At 43.0% G+C, this 16,141-nt stretch overlaps 3 protein-coding genes across 3 annotated transcripts; all 3 read right to left on the reverse strand.

The window, feature by feature from the left end:
- Positions 1 to 735: 735 nt before the first annotated feature.
- Positions 736 to 7,154, reverse strand: LOC311270327 (bestrophin-2a-like; the record flags this gene model as incomplete). Its single annotated transcript, XM_084375134.1, has 9 exons — positions 736 to 1,507; positions 1,732 to 1,886; positions 2,008 to 2,088; positions 2,190 to 2,342; positions 3,846 to 3,923; positions 4,989 to 5,143; positions 5,614 to 5,847; positions 6,810 to 6,904; positions 7,003 to 7,154. The coding sequence occupies 9 exons, from the start codon at positions 7,152 to 7,154 to the stop codon at positions 736 to 738; spliced, it is 1,875 nt and encodes a 624-aa protein (XP_084231260.1).
- A 1,639-nt stretch (positions 7,155 to 8,793) lies between these two features.
- On the reverse strand, positions 8,794 to 14,096 carry get3 (guided entry of tail-anchored proteins factor 3, ATPase). Its single transcript, XM_084374807.1, has 7 exons — positions 13,919 to 14,096; positions 12,857 to 13,004; positions 12,443 to 12,591; positions 12,169 to 12,319; positions 10,965 to 11,072; positions 10,420 to 10,617; positions 8,794 to 10,331 (listed from the first exon to the last, which is right to left on the reverse strand). The coding sequence occupies exons 1-7, from the start codon at positions 14,059 to 14,061 to the stop codon at positions 10,203 to 10,205; spliced, it is 1,026 nt and encodes a 341-aa protein (XP_084230933.1). The 5' UTR covers positions 14,062 to 14,096; the 3' UTR covers positions 8,794 to 10,202.
- A 222-nt stretch (positions 14,097 to 14,318) lies between these two features.
- On the reverse strand, positions 14,319 to 15,961 carry LOC311266578 (noggin-2-like). The gene has a single exon (XM_084368997.1). It carries the CDS (start codon positions 15,894 to 15,896, stop codon positions 15,033 to 15,035), a length of 864 nt encoding a protein of 287 aa, XP_084225123.1. The 5' UTR covers positions 15,897 to 15,961; the 3' UTR covers positions 14,319 to 15,032.
- Between the last annotated feature and the right edge of the window lie 180 nt (positions 15,962 to 16,141).

Here is a 16,141-nt window from a genome sequence, read left to right on the forward strand (position 1 = left end):
AAACCTGTCTTTCATTATGGTTGACCACCAGGCTTAATTTTTCCTGCAAAAATGAGGGTTGAATTAAGGCGTTGCTCAACCAAAACAGAAAGAGGCATCGTTTTCCACGGTCACTATCCCAGGGTAACATTGGAGCAACTGGAATAACTGGAGACGATACGCTGCAAAAGATTTTTTCTTTTTTTTCTCCTTTCAGATTTGACTTTTTATGGGGTGGTAGCCATGTTGCTGATGCTGTGTAAGAGTCAACAGTTATATCGCAGTGAAAGTTGAAAAGTCTATTTCCACTTAAAGTTAGTTATTTCATATTTACAGTTAGCTTTGGCGAACGTTGGTGCTAAACAGTGACTAGCAAACGTTCCTAACGAATATCTGAGACATAACACTATATACAAAAATGAACGCTAATAATATTTGAACAGAGCTGACTGTGAAAAGTGAAGTAACAATCTTAGGGATGAAAAAGTGTGTTGGGAGCAATGGATGGGCAAGTAACGTTAGTTTTTGGTACTCCAGGCAATACTGGTCAAACTGGTTTGTTCCTTTCAATCTTTCACAATCTTTCTTTTTGTTTCAAAAACTGATAACTCTCCAAAAGTGCTGCAGATTCAAAGTAATAGTGGAAGCACAGTTCCACATCTATGACTAATCTCACTCATGACAACGTGCACTGAATCGAGCATTATGGTTTCATACAGTCAAAAGTTCATGGGAACATCGCAGCCCATTATCCACCTAAGACCCAGTGAGCTCTGATCCCATGCTGACGCTGCGAAAACGCTGAGGTTCGTTGTAAGACGGTACAGTGAGGAAGGACATTTTGTTTCCACCAAAGGGAGGTTTGAGAATGGAGGGCACAGCTCTGTTCTGGTTGATCGCTGGCTGGGAGCTGCAGTGCTCCAGACTGGAATGGGCAGCCGGGTGAAACAGGAAGGCAGAGGGATGACGAGAGGCGGTGGAGATGGTGGAGGCTGGTCGGGTGGACGTGTCCCTTGAGAACTGGGGGGGAGGAGGAAGCAGAGACACAGCTTGGGTCTCCTCTATCTCTGTTTCCCCTCTTTCCTCGCTCATCTGCCACTCTTCCTGGCTCGTCGCCTCCACTCCACTCACCTCCTTGTCATTAACATGCTGCCCCCCTCGCCTCTCCTGCTCAGCCGCAAACTGAATCTCCAGCAGGGGTGTCCTGGCGCTCTTCTCCTCCCTGAAACTGCACACGGTGCTCTGCGTTTCCTGCCCCAGCCCTGACGGCAGAGACCCACCTTTACCTATTTTACAACTGTCATCGTCTTCATCATCGCTGGTGCATCGGTCAATGCTGGGGGAATGGCGTAGCCTCTGGAGTTGTGCTGAGGTGCGGCGAAGAGCCCCTCCCATTAGGCTAGTTGGAGAAGGGGCAGCGTTGAGTAGGCGGTTGAAGAGGGCCATGTTGGGGTGACGACTGCCTGACTCCTCCAGGTTCTCAGCTATGTCCTCCAGGGGCTGGAAGTGCATCTCCTCTTTAGGGATCCTGTCAAGAGATGTTGTGGAAAGATATATTAAATTGTTCTGAAAATACCATACTTGGACATTTTTACTCTTTCTCAGCCTTGATTTCATCACACTACTTCTTGAATTAAGGCAGAATACTTTCACATTTATTTCACCCAGAATTTCCCACTCAGCAGGGGGATTCAAACTGAAAGTGTCACAGTCAGAATCCAAGCACACGCACAATAAAACCCCGACACTCACGCCATGTCAAAAGTGGACCCTTGGAAGGAGGGTTTGCGGAGGACAAAGAGAGTGGCTGCGGTGTAGGGGGGTCTGGGGTTGGAGTCGTTCCAGTAGCGATCTCTCTCCATTATCGGCAGATCTCCATACATCTCGTCCACCGCCATCATGGACACCTGCGGAGCCAAATGCAGACAATATGGGAAAGCATCGTAACACGGCCTCCGATTTCCCATATAGGATTGCGAAATGTCAGCCGAAACAGATGTTTTGAAAAGTTTTCTAACGCAGACAAACCTGGAAATTTCTGTCAATCAGCCAGTTGGTTTCAAAGTCATCATCATCTTCTCCGAAAGGGTTGATCAGCTGCTCTGCAACCTTCAGGACAAAACAGAAAACATAACAAGCTACATGAATCACTGATATTGTTTTAGCTTTATATTGTGCTATAGTTTTAAATGTGTGACCCTCTTTCTGACCTTTAGCCACCCAGCATAAAAGAAGAACTGCAGCAGGGTGAAGATGGGCACGTAGAGGTCGAGGTCATGACCTGGGTAGCCTTGAGTCGGGTCCAGGAACTGGCGACCGATTAGACAGACGAGGAAAAAACTGTAAACTGCCAAAGTCACCACCTGTGGGAAGGATGGGGTTCATGTTATGCTTCTCTTTCAATGCTTCCTCTGAAATTACTATTTTTCTATATATGTATTTATCTATTCCACAAATTCAGACAAAATAGAAAGTCCCACAGCAGTTTGTGCAGACAGAAAGCAGTCTGGTTTCCCTTAATCTAGATGAGACTCATGAGTCTCTAGATGAGACTCATTGTTTTTCAAGCTCAGAACAACCATCATGCGTTGCAGATAAGTTTCAATGTCTAATTTATAACACTTAAAGATAACCCAAGCAAAACGTCTTTCTCACTTTCTGTCCTGCAAACAAAAACAAGTGCAACGGAATAAGATAAATAAGAGCTGTTTTTAGGCGTGCCAGTATCGGGGCTTAGGGGTTGTGCAAGCTGTCTCTCGCTGGGACAACTACACAGGAACTGTCGTTATGTCATTAATTACGTCTGTGCCTTTTCCTGCTAGGACAAGTCCAATGCCTGCTGTGATAAAGGTCTATAAAAGTGAGAGTCAGCTTTATTAAGTTGATCTGTTGGACAGGAATGCGGAAGGACCGTGACGTTAACAGATTTTTCTTAAAGACAATGTGAGTTGGATGAAAAACAATAACTATATTATTATTTACACCTGATCTTTTCTTACTGTGACATGTCAAAAAGTCTGGCTTAACATTCAACAGAATTTAAGATATTTGAAGCAGGTAACTTTTTAGCTCTGATATGTAATATACTTTGGGCTAAGGCTCATGGGAACTGAAGTCTAAGTAGACATAGATGTATACTTTCATTAAACGATTCAGAAGACTCTTTCTGTGCTTAAAGGTGCAGTATGTAAGATTTTTAGTTGAAAGCGTTATGTTGCAGAGATCTCTACTGACTTATATCTACTGAAGCTCGCATGCTAACCAGCGGCTACCTGGCAGGTCCCGATCCCAAGCTCCTTTGCTAGCGGTGTAAACACCAACACAGATCCTAGAGTTCAGAGTTCACAGTCTTGACTGCTAGCTACACTGCTAACAGAGCCAGCTAGCTAATGGCAAGCTACTGTTAGCAGCAGTTAGCGGTTACTCTGGTCGTATGCTGCCCCCTGTTTGTTTTGGGTATGAATTTGACATGTGGCCAGTTTTTACGTACTGCACCTTTTAGTTTAAGTCATTAACAATTATCAGTATCACTGCATAGTCACAAAAAATATAAATTCAAAGGGAATTTATATTTTTTGTGACTATGCAGTGATAGTGTCCAACAGCTCCACCCTCTTTACTATGAAACAGTTTCATATTAATGGTGTACATGTTAGTACTAACACTTTTCAGAAGTGTATATCAAAGAGAATCTCCATCACCAGCAAGTTCACGTCTATTTCAATTGTAAATACAAAAACAAGTCACTTCTTTAGGACTGATGTAACAAAAAATGACAAAATGTTCCACAAAAGCCTCAAGAAAATAGATTTCAACTGAAGTTCTTATCAAAGCAACAGAAAGATTCAAAGCAGCAGAGCAGGTACCTGAGTGTAGACCAGGGGAACACTGATCATGTCGTAATGAAACAGCATGCTGCACTTCCCTCTGAACGCATTCAGCTCCTGCTCACATACAGACAGTGTTGTAAACGTTACTCAAAAGTCTTGCTCGAGTAAAAGTATAAATATCATGCGGAAATATTACTTTGGTAAAAGTGAAAGTCGCCCATGATGAGTGTGATACGTGAGTAAAAGTGTTAAAGTAGCTGACATTAAATGTACTTAAGTATCAAGAGTCATTTTCTGGCAATAATTGTATTAAAGTATCAAAAATACAAAAGTAAATTATACATATATCAACAGGCATGTATACTGCATAGTGTATACTATGGGTCCACTGGCTGATTATGGGATCAAATATCCAGCATTTTTTGATCATCAGAATCACTGTTTGTTTGTTTCAACCAATTTCTGATCAAATACATTCATTTTAAAATGCACTTCTTTGCCTCTGATAAAGCATGTTATCTGCAAAGTAAGTAGTAACTTAAGTTATCAAATAAATGTAATGGAAGTATAAAGTAGCAGAAAATGGAAATACTCAGGTAAAGTACAAGTGCCTCAAAGTTGTACTTAAAGTGGCAACAGACACCCCCCAGTGTTTCCATGTGGTATTATTGTTGGTGCCACCGTTGTGCAGATAAAACTGGATCATTCAGATTTTCCTCAAAGTCACAAATACATTATTAAATGATTAAATCATTTAGTCTATAATAGCAATGAAACGCCTGTTGACCTTCCTCTTCCTGGGTGACAGTGGCAGACAGTGGCAGGCAAAATTGTACAATGATAACTAGTTTGTAGGGAACCAATGTAAAAACAGATAGTTTCATTATTCTGTATCCATTAAATTGTGCAGTCAACATTTACTTCATAATGAAACGTTCAGGCACAAAACGTGACTGTTGCCACTTTAAATACAGAACTTGAGTGAATGTACTTAGTTACATTCCATCACTGCATTCAAACACTGTGGTCATTGTGCAGCATTTATCCTGACTCGTCTTTCTTTACGTCTGCGTGAATATACATCTCCAACTGAATCTCTGTCAAAACACTAGAACTGAAGCCTCGTATCATCAGTGGGCCTGTGTAATGATGTGTGTGTGTGTGTGTGTTACGCTGCACCTCCAGCAGTAGTTTGAGCGTGTGATCGTCTTTGATCCGGCCCTCGCAGCGGGCCACAGCCGCCAGGTTGGTGAACCAAACACAGGGGATCCAGTATTTGTTATAAGGAGAGTGGAGACCCTCGAACTTCTTCCGTTCATCTCTTGACATGAATCCTGCACAAGCAGCAAGCCAAAAGTCACAGATTAAATTCCATTATTTCCAGTGCAGTATGTGGCAGAATGAGAGATATATATTCTGTATGATTTAGCTTGAACTTTAACAGGCTAGTGAGTAAGAACTAATTTAATGTGTCACTACTGTGAGGAGGAAATGTGAGGATTGCTACACCAACGTCTCATGATCCTATAACAAACATATGATAAACCTTTTTTTATCACAAGGAAATTTCAGGATGTGCTTGTCCCTGTGATTACTCCTGCTCTCACTGCTGCAGAGAATGTACAGGAGAGGAAAGAAGGCACACTCATGACGTGTGTCTGATCTACAACACTTCCTGAGTGCAGCGTGGGAAAAGTTTCATTCATTTCTAAACCTCTTTGGGTTATTGTACAAGATCATCCCTGATTCTCTGCAAACTCATAGTGGGAGTTGTTTGATGAGGATGATTCTTGCGCCCACTCACCAGCCTCCACCACATGGTCCATGGTTGGGAAACGTTTGAACACGGCCGTGCTGACGGAGCGCAGGATGAGCAGGGCTGACAGACTGGCGTAGCGCATCATGGTCCGTCGCAGCAGGCGGCCTCGCTCGTCGCTCCCCTGGAGGCCCCCCGACAGGACGCACATGAGCCTGTCAGGGAGCGGGATGCTGGTGTACTGGCTCCACCACCGGTTCACCACCAGGGTCACGTAGAAACCTGCGAACGGCAGATTAGAGGGGCGGAGACACAGAGGGGGGTTAGTGTGGAGACACAGATCAGACCTGGAAGAGAGCATAAGGTCACCTTAACTGTGACCTCAGGGGCCCCTGGTAAAACAGAAAGGTGTGTTGCATAATGTCTGCCTGGAGCCTGGATAATACGTTGCAATACAGTGGGAATTATTTTGATTTATCACATACTATATATATTAGCATTAGCAACTGTTTTAGCAGATTTACATGTATGAAGGAAAAATATATATATATCAGAAGAGATCGAATTTATAAACTTACAATAGTACCTACACAGTGAATAAAATAGTCTTTAAGAATGGTAAGTCAATGTCAAATCTCTTTTGAAAGACACTTAAAGGCATATTCATAAAAATGAAACTTCAGTATTGGCATGAACCCTGTCCACAATCTTTCGCCCAAAATGTGTCAAAGTCAGATAATAAATATTCTATTAATTCAATCAGAAAGTTACCATCACCTCCATCGCCTACAGTAGATATATCTACATCTACAATGCAGTGATGGTCCCAACCTTTCCAAGTTGGGGCCCCCAGAAATATCAGGTTGGCGCTCACAACCCCCACTCCCCTCTCTCTCTCTCTCTCTCCGGCACTGGGACTTCTAACTTATGACATCCTGAAAGTGCCAAAAAATAAAAAAGAGCAAACCCACTTAGACTCATATACACACTCAGTAAAATCTGTTTTGAGGCAAATCATTTCACTGATACAGCCAGTGTTATGTAAACCATCTGGCGACCCCTGGAAATGAACCCACAGCCCCCTTGGGGGTCCCAACTCCCAGGTTGAGAACATATGATTTAGCTAACTGTACCCATTTAGAGTCCCATAACAAAAGATGCAAACATCACACATAACAGAGGTCTGGGACATACAGTACCTCTTCTGTTGTCCAAAAGCTGACGAGAACATCATTAAAGCTTACCCAGTACGAAGGACATGGGGATGAGACTGGCGTAGTGGTTGCAATAAATTGCCAGCTTTTCAAAATACCTCTTCTGGTCATCATACAGGAAAAATCTAAAGGGATGAAAGTGATACACAAGAATGAGTGAATCAAAGCACAGATGATTATGTCAGCGGCCAACACTCTCCTGAAGCTGTCCTCTCTGTCTCACCTGTAAGTGATGCTGATGGCCGTGTACATGGCAAAGAAAGCCAGGAACTCTTTATACAGCACCTTGTAGATGCTGCCTTTCCAGGCCAGAAGCAGCTTGGAAAAGCCACAGAAACGGGCATTGGCAACTCTGGCTGTGTAGGTGACAGTCATTGGTGACAGGCAGATTATAGGTCCTCGATGAAAGAGCTGCGTGAGAGAGACAAGCACCTTGGTGATGTTACACCTGCAGCGAGAACAAACGTGCTCATCTAACAAGTTTACCCAAAAATCCGAACAACTCGACAGCTCATTTTAAACTTCTCTTAATTCACAGATAAGGCGATGTTGTCTTTATCTAATGAAACTAAACAAATAAAAATTATTTCTAATGTTTGTTTTTTTTTATTTCAGAGCATATCTCCTTACCTTTTGTAGTGTTTTTTCTTGATGAACGCGCCAATTGCTCAGCGCATCTCTGTGCGTAATTGGCACCACTGGAGAAGTGAATTCATATTTTCACCTCTGTGTAGTATAGTCCTCTCTGGGCTGCGCTCATAACCCTGATGTCCCCTGGCGTCAGCTCGGTTAACTCGAGGATCGGTCGGCTGCATGGCAGTAATCCTCGGAGCCTCCACGTTGCGTCCAGTGGTCAGTGCGCCCCGGGGTAAATCCCCAAAACGAGGAGGAGGAGCTCGTTAGCGCGGCCCCCGACCGGGAGAGCGCAGCTCGGTGATGGACCACAAGCGACAGGCCGCAGCGCCGGGGCACAAGGAGCGCACAGGACCGTACAGTGCAGTGGGCACTTATGAAACAAGAGCAAGTGGAGCATGGCAAACTGTCGTGTTAAGTGATATGAAAACAACAACCAATTTCCCCTGTTACGGGTTTATAATTATTCTGGTTTCACAACAAAAATAAATATATATTTTTTCCTGCAATACAGTGGCAAGAAGATGCGCATTGGGCCATTTGGTCACTCATCATTTCAACAAGAAAAATAATCCCAGTGGGGTGAAATAATCCCACTTGTACACAATTTCCCACCAGGATTTTATTTTGAAAGGAAATCATTTTCAAGACTCAGCAACAATAAACTTAATGACTTGGTGGATAGTTCAGGCAGTGACACTCACTGTGCCTGTGATGCTCATGCAGTGGTGGAATGTAACTAAGTAAAGTTACTCAAATACTGCGGATAAGTACAGTTAAGGGTACTTTACAGAGGAAAATATTGTACTTTTCACACACTTCACTACATTTAAGTTTTAGTTGTCAGCTACTTTGAAAATAAGGATTATGTATAAAAAAAATAAACATAATAAAATATAAAATCTGTGATGAATTAACACTGTGGATCCCAGACGTTTTGAGCAGGTGACCATGAGCAGTTATCAGTTTAATTTAAAGGTGTGTTGGATAAAAGTGGTTCAGAGAGTAAAATTCTTTAATATTTCACAATAAAAGCCAAGATTCGAGTTCAGGAACAGAAAAAATGGTAACACTTCATAACCTTTATTAATAAATGATACATTTGTAGTTAATTAGACTTAGTATACTATAGAATACAACATTCTAATGAATATGTAGTGCAGTTCATTTCCCCTCATGAATTTCTTGTCAATAAAAGTCAGTTTTGTCCCGTTTGTTGCTCCTAAACTGTCGTGTTGAAGGTTAACTGGTGCTTCATGCTCTGTCAGAGGCAGTCTGCAGTCTGGTCAGTTTGTCCGTGAGCTTCTGCTTCAGTCTACTTCAATTAACAGAAGCGTTAAATAAACAGTACGCAGATCAGAAGAATGACAGAAGTCTCTCGTCTGAGGCAAGTTTGTTTTAATTAACACTCGCAGCATAATTTATGTAGAAAACAGACTCTTATAGACTCAAAAGCATTCGAGACAGAGGGGGGGTACGTATGCTTTCTCTTGAGTGTTAACCTGTCGTCTATATCCGTCTGTTGGAAAACAATGAAGCATCAGGAGAGCCAATCGGAGTCCAGTATTTGATTACTTTAACAACCCCATTCATTTGTTCAACATTTGATCAAGCAACATTCAATATATTTTAATTAACAATGCACTAAATAAGGCTACTAATGTATCTCAATAGTGTTCCCATATAGTTCTCAGTAAACAGGATGGACACAAAATGATTGACAGAGAGGAGTGTTGGATGAGCTTTATGAGCACTCTATGGGAACCTGGTACTGGGAGTTCATCCGCATCATAATTAACTCTTTCAGCGGCTCATCACATCACACATTTTGCCTTTGAATCTCATAAACCTGGTGCCGTCTTCGACCACCTGAAGCAACTACAGTGGCCTGAAATATTTAACACCGGCCATTAAGACTGTCTAGTTCAAACAATCACAGCCATATGTGGATATAAAGCTTCCTCAGTAACATTAGGTAACTGATTTAACACCAGGATCGCATGGTGAGGTGAGGTCTGATGATTGGACAGACGGTGAGAGACACTACAGACTGCTCTGGGTTGCTTTATTGCGGTAAGGATGGCCTTGTCCGAGAACAAAAAAAGACTAAAAAACGCAGACCATGTTGGATTTTTTTGTTTCGTTTTTTTTTAAAAGTATGTCTTGTTTCATTGCCCTGCCGTCACACCCTGAATCTGTAGAGATTCTGATGTAAATTCCCGATGTGAGAGATGGAATTCGCGTGAAATTTTAGTCAAAGTCAAACTGGAGAACGGACACAGCCACCAAACCACACAGAATTAACAAGGCATAAACATCAACCATCTGAAAGCTGTTTTATCCTGGAATACATAGCACCGTCACTGGAAACACTTTGTTTTCACAACTGAGGCTGGACACTGCGCAGGATGGAGGAGGAGGAGGAGGAGGAGGTTTTTGTAGAGAAAAAGTTAAATGCTTCGATTAAGAGTAGTACAACTGCCACATAGAGGAAACGAAGGGAAGAGGAGGTGAATGGAGAGTCAGGCAGGACAAATGTGTACCGTCTTATCTCTCTAACAATAAAGCAGGTTATGTATGTACGTGTGTGATATCATCAGCTCCCCTTCAGTAAGGGCGTGTGTCTTGTTGTAGCAGTGCTCTGCTTTGACTGGATGATGGGCTGAGGACTGAGTGGATCAACTTGAGGCTGTTACTGCAGGGTTTAAGGGGGAGAGCTCAGAGGAGGTGAGTTCAGACTGTATGGGTGTGGTCTGTAGGAGGGAGACGGGAGGTCCTGCATGGCGGAGATCACTTATTTGGGGGTTTGTACGGTTCCAGAAGTTGCTTCGAGAACGTGTTGACCTTGTCGGCGCCTCGTACTTCATGGGGCAGCAGCGGTAACTTGACTATGTGGAAATCTTCATACAGGTCCTCCATCTGTACAGAGAAGACAGGTTATTCATGAAAACGATGCAAACAACGCAGCAGGATTGTTACAACCCGAAAACAAACCCCGATCTCTTACCTGGTCTAGATACTTGGACTGAATTTTATGGCGGGCTTCACACATTTTACACGGCCTCTCTGAGTCGGGGAAAACAAGTTGGTTGACGATGATGTTGTGCGTGTCGATGCGGCACTTGGCCAGCTCCTGGATCAGCCGCTCCGTCTCATACAGGGAGAGGAACTCGGCGATGCACACGCAGATGAAGGTGGTCTGTTCCTGATGGATGTGAGGAAGGAAGAAGAGTTACAACACATAAAAAGCAACAGAGAATAAAGTATTCTACTCCAACAGTGTAGTTATTGAAATGCCAACATTTTACAGTGTACTGAAAATTCAAACTGTTGATTCTCTTCAGTCAAAATTAATTGATTGATTAACTGCTTCATGTGATCTTCACTATCAACAACCACAAATGGTACCCAAAGTCTTTCATGAAGGAGCACATAAAGAGCAACAGAGCCTCTGCATGTAGATACAGACACAAACTAAGTGCCCTTTGATAAACCTGCACTGCACAAAGCATGTAGTAAGGGTAATGTGTTTGGTTTATAACTGCAACTTACAGGATCTTTGAACTGCTCACTGACGGAGCGGATGACTGGCAGGGTCTCCTCGAGCTTAGAGGCCAGCTGGTCTGCGTTCATGTCACCCAGACCGAGCATGTTACACATCTACAAATAGTGAAAGAGAAGAGGAGAGAACATATACATATATGTTTCTGTGAACTTGAACAGAGGAGCAATAGAAAACAACCCTGACTGATAACATCACAAACTGGTCCAGAATAAGTGGGGTCTCAACGGGAAGGCCTGAACAATATGAGGAAAATCTGCGATGTGTGATTGTTCAGCATTGCAGTAAAAATATGACTTGCGATAAATAAACAGATGTTTGAGCTAACCTCACAGTTAACACCAAACTGATTAGCCTGAGGGCAGCTGATGGCCAGCAGGGGAGAGGGTTGTGGAGATATACCAGGTTGAAGGTATACTGGCATGAAAACTTACAGTTATCGCACTTTGTACATTTGCTTATATATGCTATTGAGCACTCTACTGTATTGGTGTTATACTATATTAAAACAATATTGTTCAACCACAACACTTCTTCTTTTAAGACCAAGTCCTTGTAATTCAATAAAATGATTTTATCTTAATTTGGGTACTCCTTTGCGATACGTTTATCGTGCATGTTCTCATCATCATGACGATGTAAATACAATTTATTAGTCAGCATAGCAACAGGTGATTAAAACCACACAGAATATTATTGGTACCCATCTAGGGAGCATCAGTAATATCGCAGAGGTGAGCTGTCTGCAGAGAGCCCAGACAATACTGAAAGACTAACCCAGCCCAGCCACAGCCCGCCCAACCTGCTGCCATCTGGCAAAAGATACAGAAGTATCTGCTGCTGTACCCCCAACAGAGCAGCTTCTTTCCTCAGGCCGTGAGACTTCTTCGACCATAAAATACATACTATTTATTCATATATGAAATAATTTTCGTTTTGTGAGTATTAAAAGGGGACAACAACTTGCATGTTGTTAGACAACCCTGTGTTATGCATGTTATATTTATTTTATAAAACCGAAAAAGTACTCTGAATGTAAAATATGAACTATTTGCCAGTTGGCTTTATTGCCCTTCTACTATGCATCATCTTTCTAGTTCAGTTTCAACATTAGCTTCGTTGAGCTTTTGTAGACATAAAAATTGACAGAGGACGACTATCAATGAGTGACTGGATCTGTTGGTCCCTCCTCACCTGAGAGATGAAAGGGCTGATCTGGTTCTTTATCTGCATGAGGCGGCCCAGGCCACGCTCCACAATGGTGGGAAAGTTGAGCAGCCGCAGTGTGTGACCGGTGGGGGCAGTGTCAAAGACCACCACTGAGAAGTTCATTCCTTTCACTAACCTGAGGGACAGTAGTGCTGAGTTAGTCAAACACTGGCTACCATTTCAATGCAAATGCAATTCTGGGTCAGAAATACCTTTGTGATCTGTTTATTTATTTTTTTTAGAGACTACTTCGTCTTACCTCATGACCTCCGCATAGCTCATGGCCTCGTCAATACCAGGGAAAGCGCTCATGGCCTCCTGCATCATCTTCTTACCCATGCTGAGCATGTTGTCCTCCTCGAAGAACTCATCAGGCAGCTCTGCCACACCCAGGCTTGGGTCAATCTCCTGCAAACCCACAAACACAAATAATCGGCACATTACAAACCGAGAGCCTAACTAACTGCAAATGTTTTTAAGGCCTCCAGCTATTCACCCAGATGTGGAACTAACTATCCTCATGACACCGAGGAAATGGTGACCTCATTTACTTTGTTAACAAATGTGGCTGTGTTTCTAAGTTATATCCACACATTTTAAGAGGCATTTTAAATGACCTTTAGTGTTTTCCTGTGTAGGGTTGCTCACGGTTTCTTAATGCAGTGCGACTTACCATTGCAAAGAGGTTGTCATAGCCCTTGACCTTAGTAGGGACCTTTGAGAACTTCTGGTCAAAAGCATCAGAGATATTGTGAGCAGGATCGGTGGAGATGATGAGGACACTCTCCCTGACAGCAGCAAGCTGGACAGCCAAACTACAGCTGGACAAAAGACACAGGACAGGTTTGTACAGCAGGAGGCGACAACTAGGACAGAGTGTTTAAGTGCTTGACAACAGCACCTCATCTCAACAACACTTCTTCCACGTCGGGCTGAGCAGGATGTTTGATTTCTAGTTTGTGTAACAAGAAAAAACATCTGACTGGAACCCACTGAAAGTATGGCTGATGGATCTTGAATGCTCTCTGGTCCTGATCTTAAATGCTACGTTATGTAAACTGTAGTGGGCAAGCTAAGTGAGACATTTTGTGGACTTAGACGGTTTTAGTTGCATGTAAAGAATGCGTCTGTGATGCTTTACGATTATATATCTACAGTTTTGTATATTCTCTTTGATATCGTAACGTTAAGCATCAATCAATGGCTTCAAGGGTCGCTACAAGAAGTGTGAGATATCATCTATCATGCAGATCTGACAGCTAACGCTAGCTAGCCAGTGTATTTGTCGATTAGCTTGGTTACAAGCTAACACAAAGTTACCTGTTGAATAAACACACGGAAGAAGGTTCTCATGTTAATCGAGGGAAACGTGAAAAGAAGCAGTCTGTCGGTGACATCCTGCACCACTTGAGAAAGTCATGAATCCATGTGTCAGCTGGCTAACGTTAGCTGGTGACAGTGCTTGACAGCATTCAACTACCCGGCAAATTGACAACTAGCTTAGCCTAACTGACTAAAAAATGTCACGGTAAAGACATTTTAACGCTAGCGCGTCTCAAGGTAACACGCTAACGCTCATTAGATGAGCTTGTCACGGAATAGGCACATCTTATTCGATAACTGAGATTGACCCACGTCAACTTATGGCTGGTGGCTAATATAAGCTAGCTATGTTAGCTAGCGACGTAGGCTGACTCAATAGCACGGGGCTACTGAGCGTTTCCCTTTAACTTACCTACATGTCGTTTTACCAACACCACCCTTTCCACCCACAAATATCCACTTCAACGACTTCTGCTCGATGATATTCTTCAGTGTCGGTTCTAATGGCTCCACATCAGGAGCATCTTCAAATTCGTCTTCCAATGAAGCTGCCATCTTGTCTGTGTACAATGCAACGCACAGCTCAGGTGGGATGTACCGACATTGCTGCCTTCATGGCCCCTCGGACAAAGTCGGTAGCTTTATCAGTATGAATATTGTGCAATTGAAATAGGCCTACTGAAAAAAAACAGAAAAGTACAGAGAATGGGCAGCTAAGTTAAAAAATGTAAAAGTTGGATGGCAGTAAAATGTGTTATTCTCGAAGAGTATAAGCACAGAAGTACAAACACAAGGGTAAAAACAGTTAAAACTTCAATTAAGTGATTTATTCCAAACACAACTCACACAAGACAAGAATTTTAAACTGTTTTAATAGGACGTCCTGCTGATGAAACGTGTATCATCTTTGCTTACTTGAATGATAATATTATAGACTCAAAATAAGACCATCCCTATTGCAAAAATTGTTTTGAAAAAGTCACAGAATGGCCCGCCAGGCAGCAGTTTATCTTGGGAGGTTGCCACTGTGATGTTTCTTTGATGCAAAACATGAAATTGCATGTCAAACTTTAAGTAAACTCATACTGTTGTGAAAAAACAGGTAAAACATTAACAGTGTACTGAAACCACTGTTGAAAACACACTGAAACCACTGAAACATGAATTTCCCACATTACCTGAATGTAACACAACCCACAGAGACTATGAGCTGCACCAACTAACAGTTTATTATTAGTTTATTACAGACATTTACTGGACTTTTAGAGAGGCAGGCTTTTAAAGGGTAAACTAAAGGGTTTACACTTTAACCCCTGGACCACCACAGTGTGAAGAAAGTGAATAAGCAGCCTATTCAGTAGCCTACTTTATCACTGCACAGGCAAGTTATATGCAGTATCTCACTGAGTGATTAATGGTAGCTGTGATTAGGTTTGTAAAATCAGTTGACACAATTTTGATTTCATCTATGACATCAGCTCAATAACAGTATCATATCTGTAGATGAGGACAGAACTTCTCAACACTCATTTACATGAACATGCACATGCTGTGACCACAGGATAAGGCACTTTCTTCCATGTACACCTTTTCATGACTTCGCCTGTCCCCATCTCAGTGCTGCCATCAGGCCTGTCAGCTTTATTCCCTCTTGACCCCTCGCCTCCGTCTCTGACTTCCAAGCAGAGCCAAGCCAGAATCTTAATGTAAGTCGTCTCAGCTCGCACACACTCCATCCCACCAGGAAAGGAGCAACTTCGCTCCCCATCTGATTTTTCACAATCAGTGTGCCGCAGCCAACGTGGCCAGAGCACAGGACCCACATCCACCCACTGGTAGGTCAATCCGCATGTGGCAGAGCGAACTAACCAGTCTCTGACCAAATTGGCGACGTGTGATGGCAAAGAACTGAGGTCCAGATCTGAAGCTTCCTTCTCCAGCTTCTGGCGTTGGTTCACCGCAGCCTCTCTCAGCTCTGGAGAGGCGCTCAGGTTAAACTCCTCTCTGGCTGTGGTGTATTCAGGCATTTTTGCAGGCAGTGTGTCACCACGCAACAAAGGTTGACCATTGTCGTTACCCTTAAAGGCTTCAGATGGCTGCTCTATGGACATCCAAAACGGGTCAAAAGAGGATCCCAGAAGACGCAGGAGGCGAGAAGGGCGTTGATGTCTTGGTTTGGGCATGTAGTTGTAGTCCTCAGGGTTTGTCAGCAGGGTGTATGGGTGCATTGGCTGTGAGAAGGACAGCATATTGGCTCTTAGCTGAAGTAAATCCCAGTCTGTGTCCTCCTCCTCAACAGCAGTCACATTTGGAGGCTGATTCTGGGTATAAATGTTAAATGCTGCAGATCCATAAAGAAGGACTGACACAGGAATGAACAGTCTCAGCATGGTCTCAGATGTGGATGGTAAAAGAGAAGAATGAGAAAATGTCCCTCTTGTCTTCCTTTTCGACTGTTCAGTCCTCCTCTGGGTGCTTCAGGGACTCAGTGTTCCCAACTCCAGACATCCTTGAGCTCTTAATCAATAACATACTGAAAATAGTGCCTTATCACACAAACAGTAGGCATATTATTGAGTATGGCCAGAGCACACCTGAGCTCTGACCTCTTATTCAAGGCTCAGATGTTTTGGCG

This window comes from Pagrus pagrus (genome assembly GCF_965226575.1).
Source record: "Pagrus pagrus genome assembly, chromosome: 2".
In the NCBI taxonomy this organism is placed as follows: Eukaryota; Metazoa; Chordata; class Actinopteri; order Spariformes; family Sparidae; genus Pagrus; species Pagrus pagrus.

Bases quoted from the DNA above. Each gene is read 5' to 3' on its own strand.
- LOC311266578 (XM_084368997.1), bottom strand. From the start codon at position 15,896: ATGCTGAGACTGTTCATTCCTGTGTCAGTCCTTCTTTATGGATCTGCA.
- get3 (XM_084374807.1), bottom strand. From the start codon at position 14,061: ATGGCAGCTTCATTGGAAGACGAATTTGAAGATGCTCCTGATGTGGAG. The intron at 11,073-12,168 runs GTGAGGAGGGAC...CACTATTTGTAG, and splicing joins TCAGCCCTTTCATCTCTCAG to ATGTGTAACATGCTCGGTCT. The intron at 10,332-10,419 runs GTAAGAGATCGG...TTCTCTGTACAG, and splicing joins AGTCCAAGTATCTAGACCAG to ATGGAGGACCTGTATGAAGA.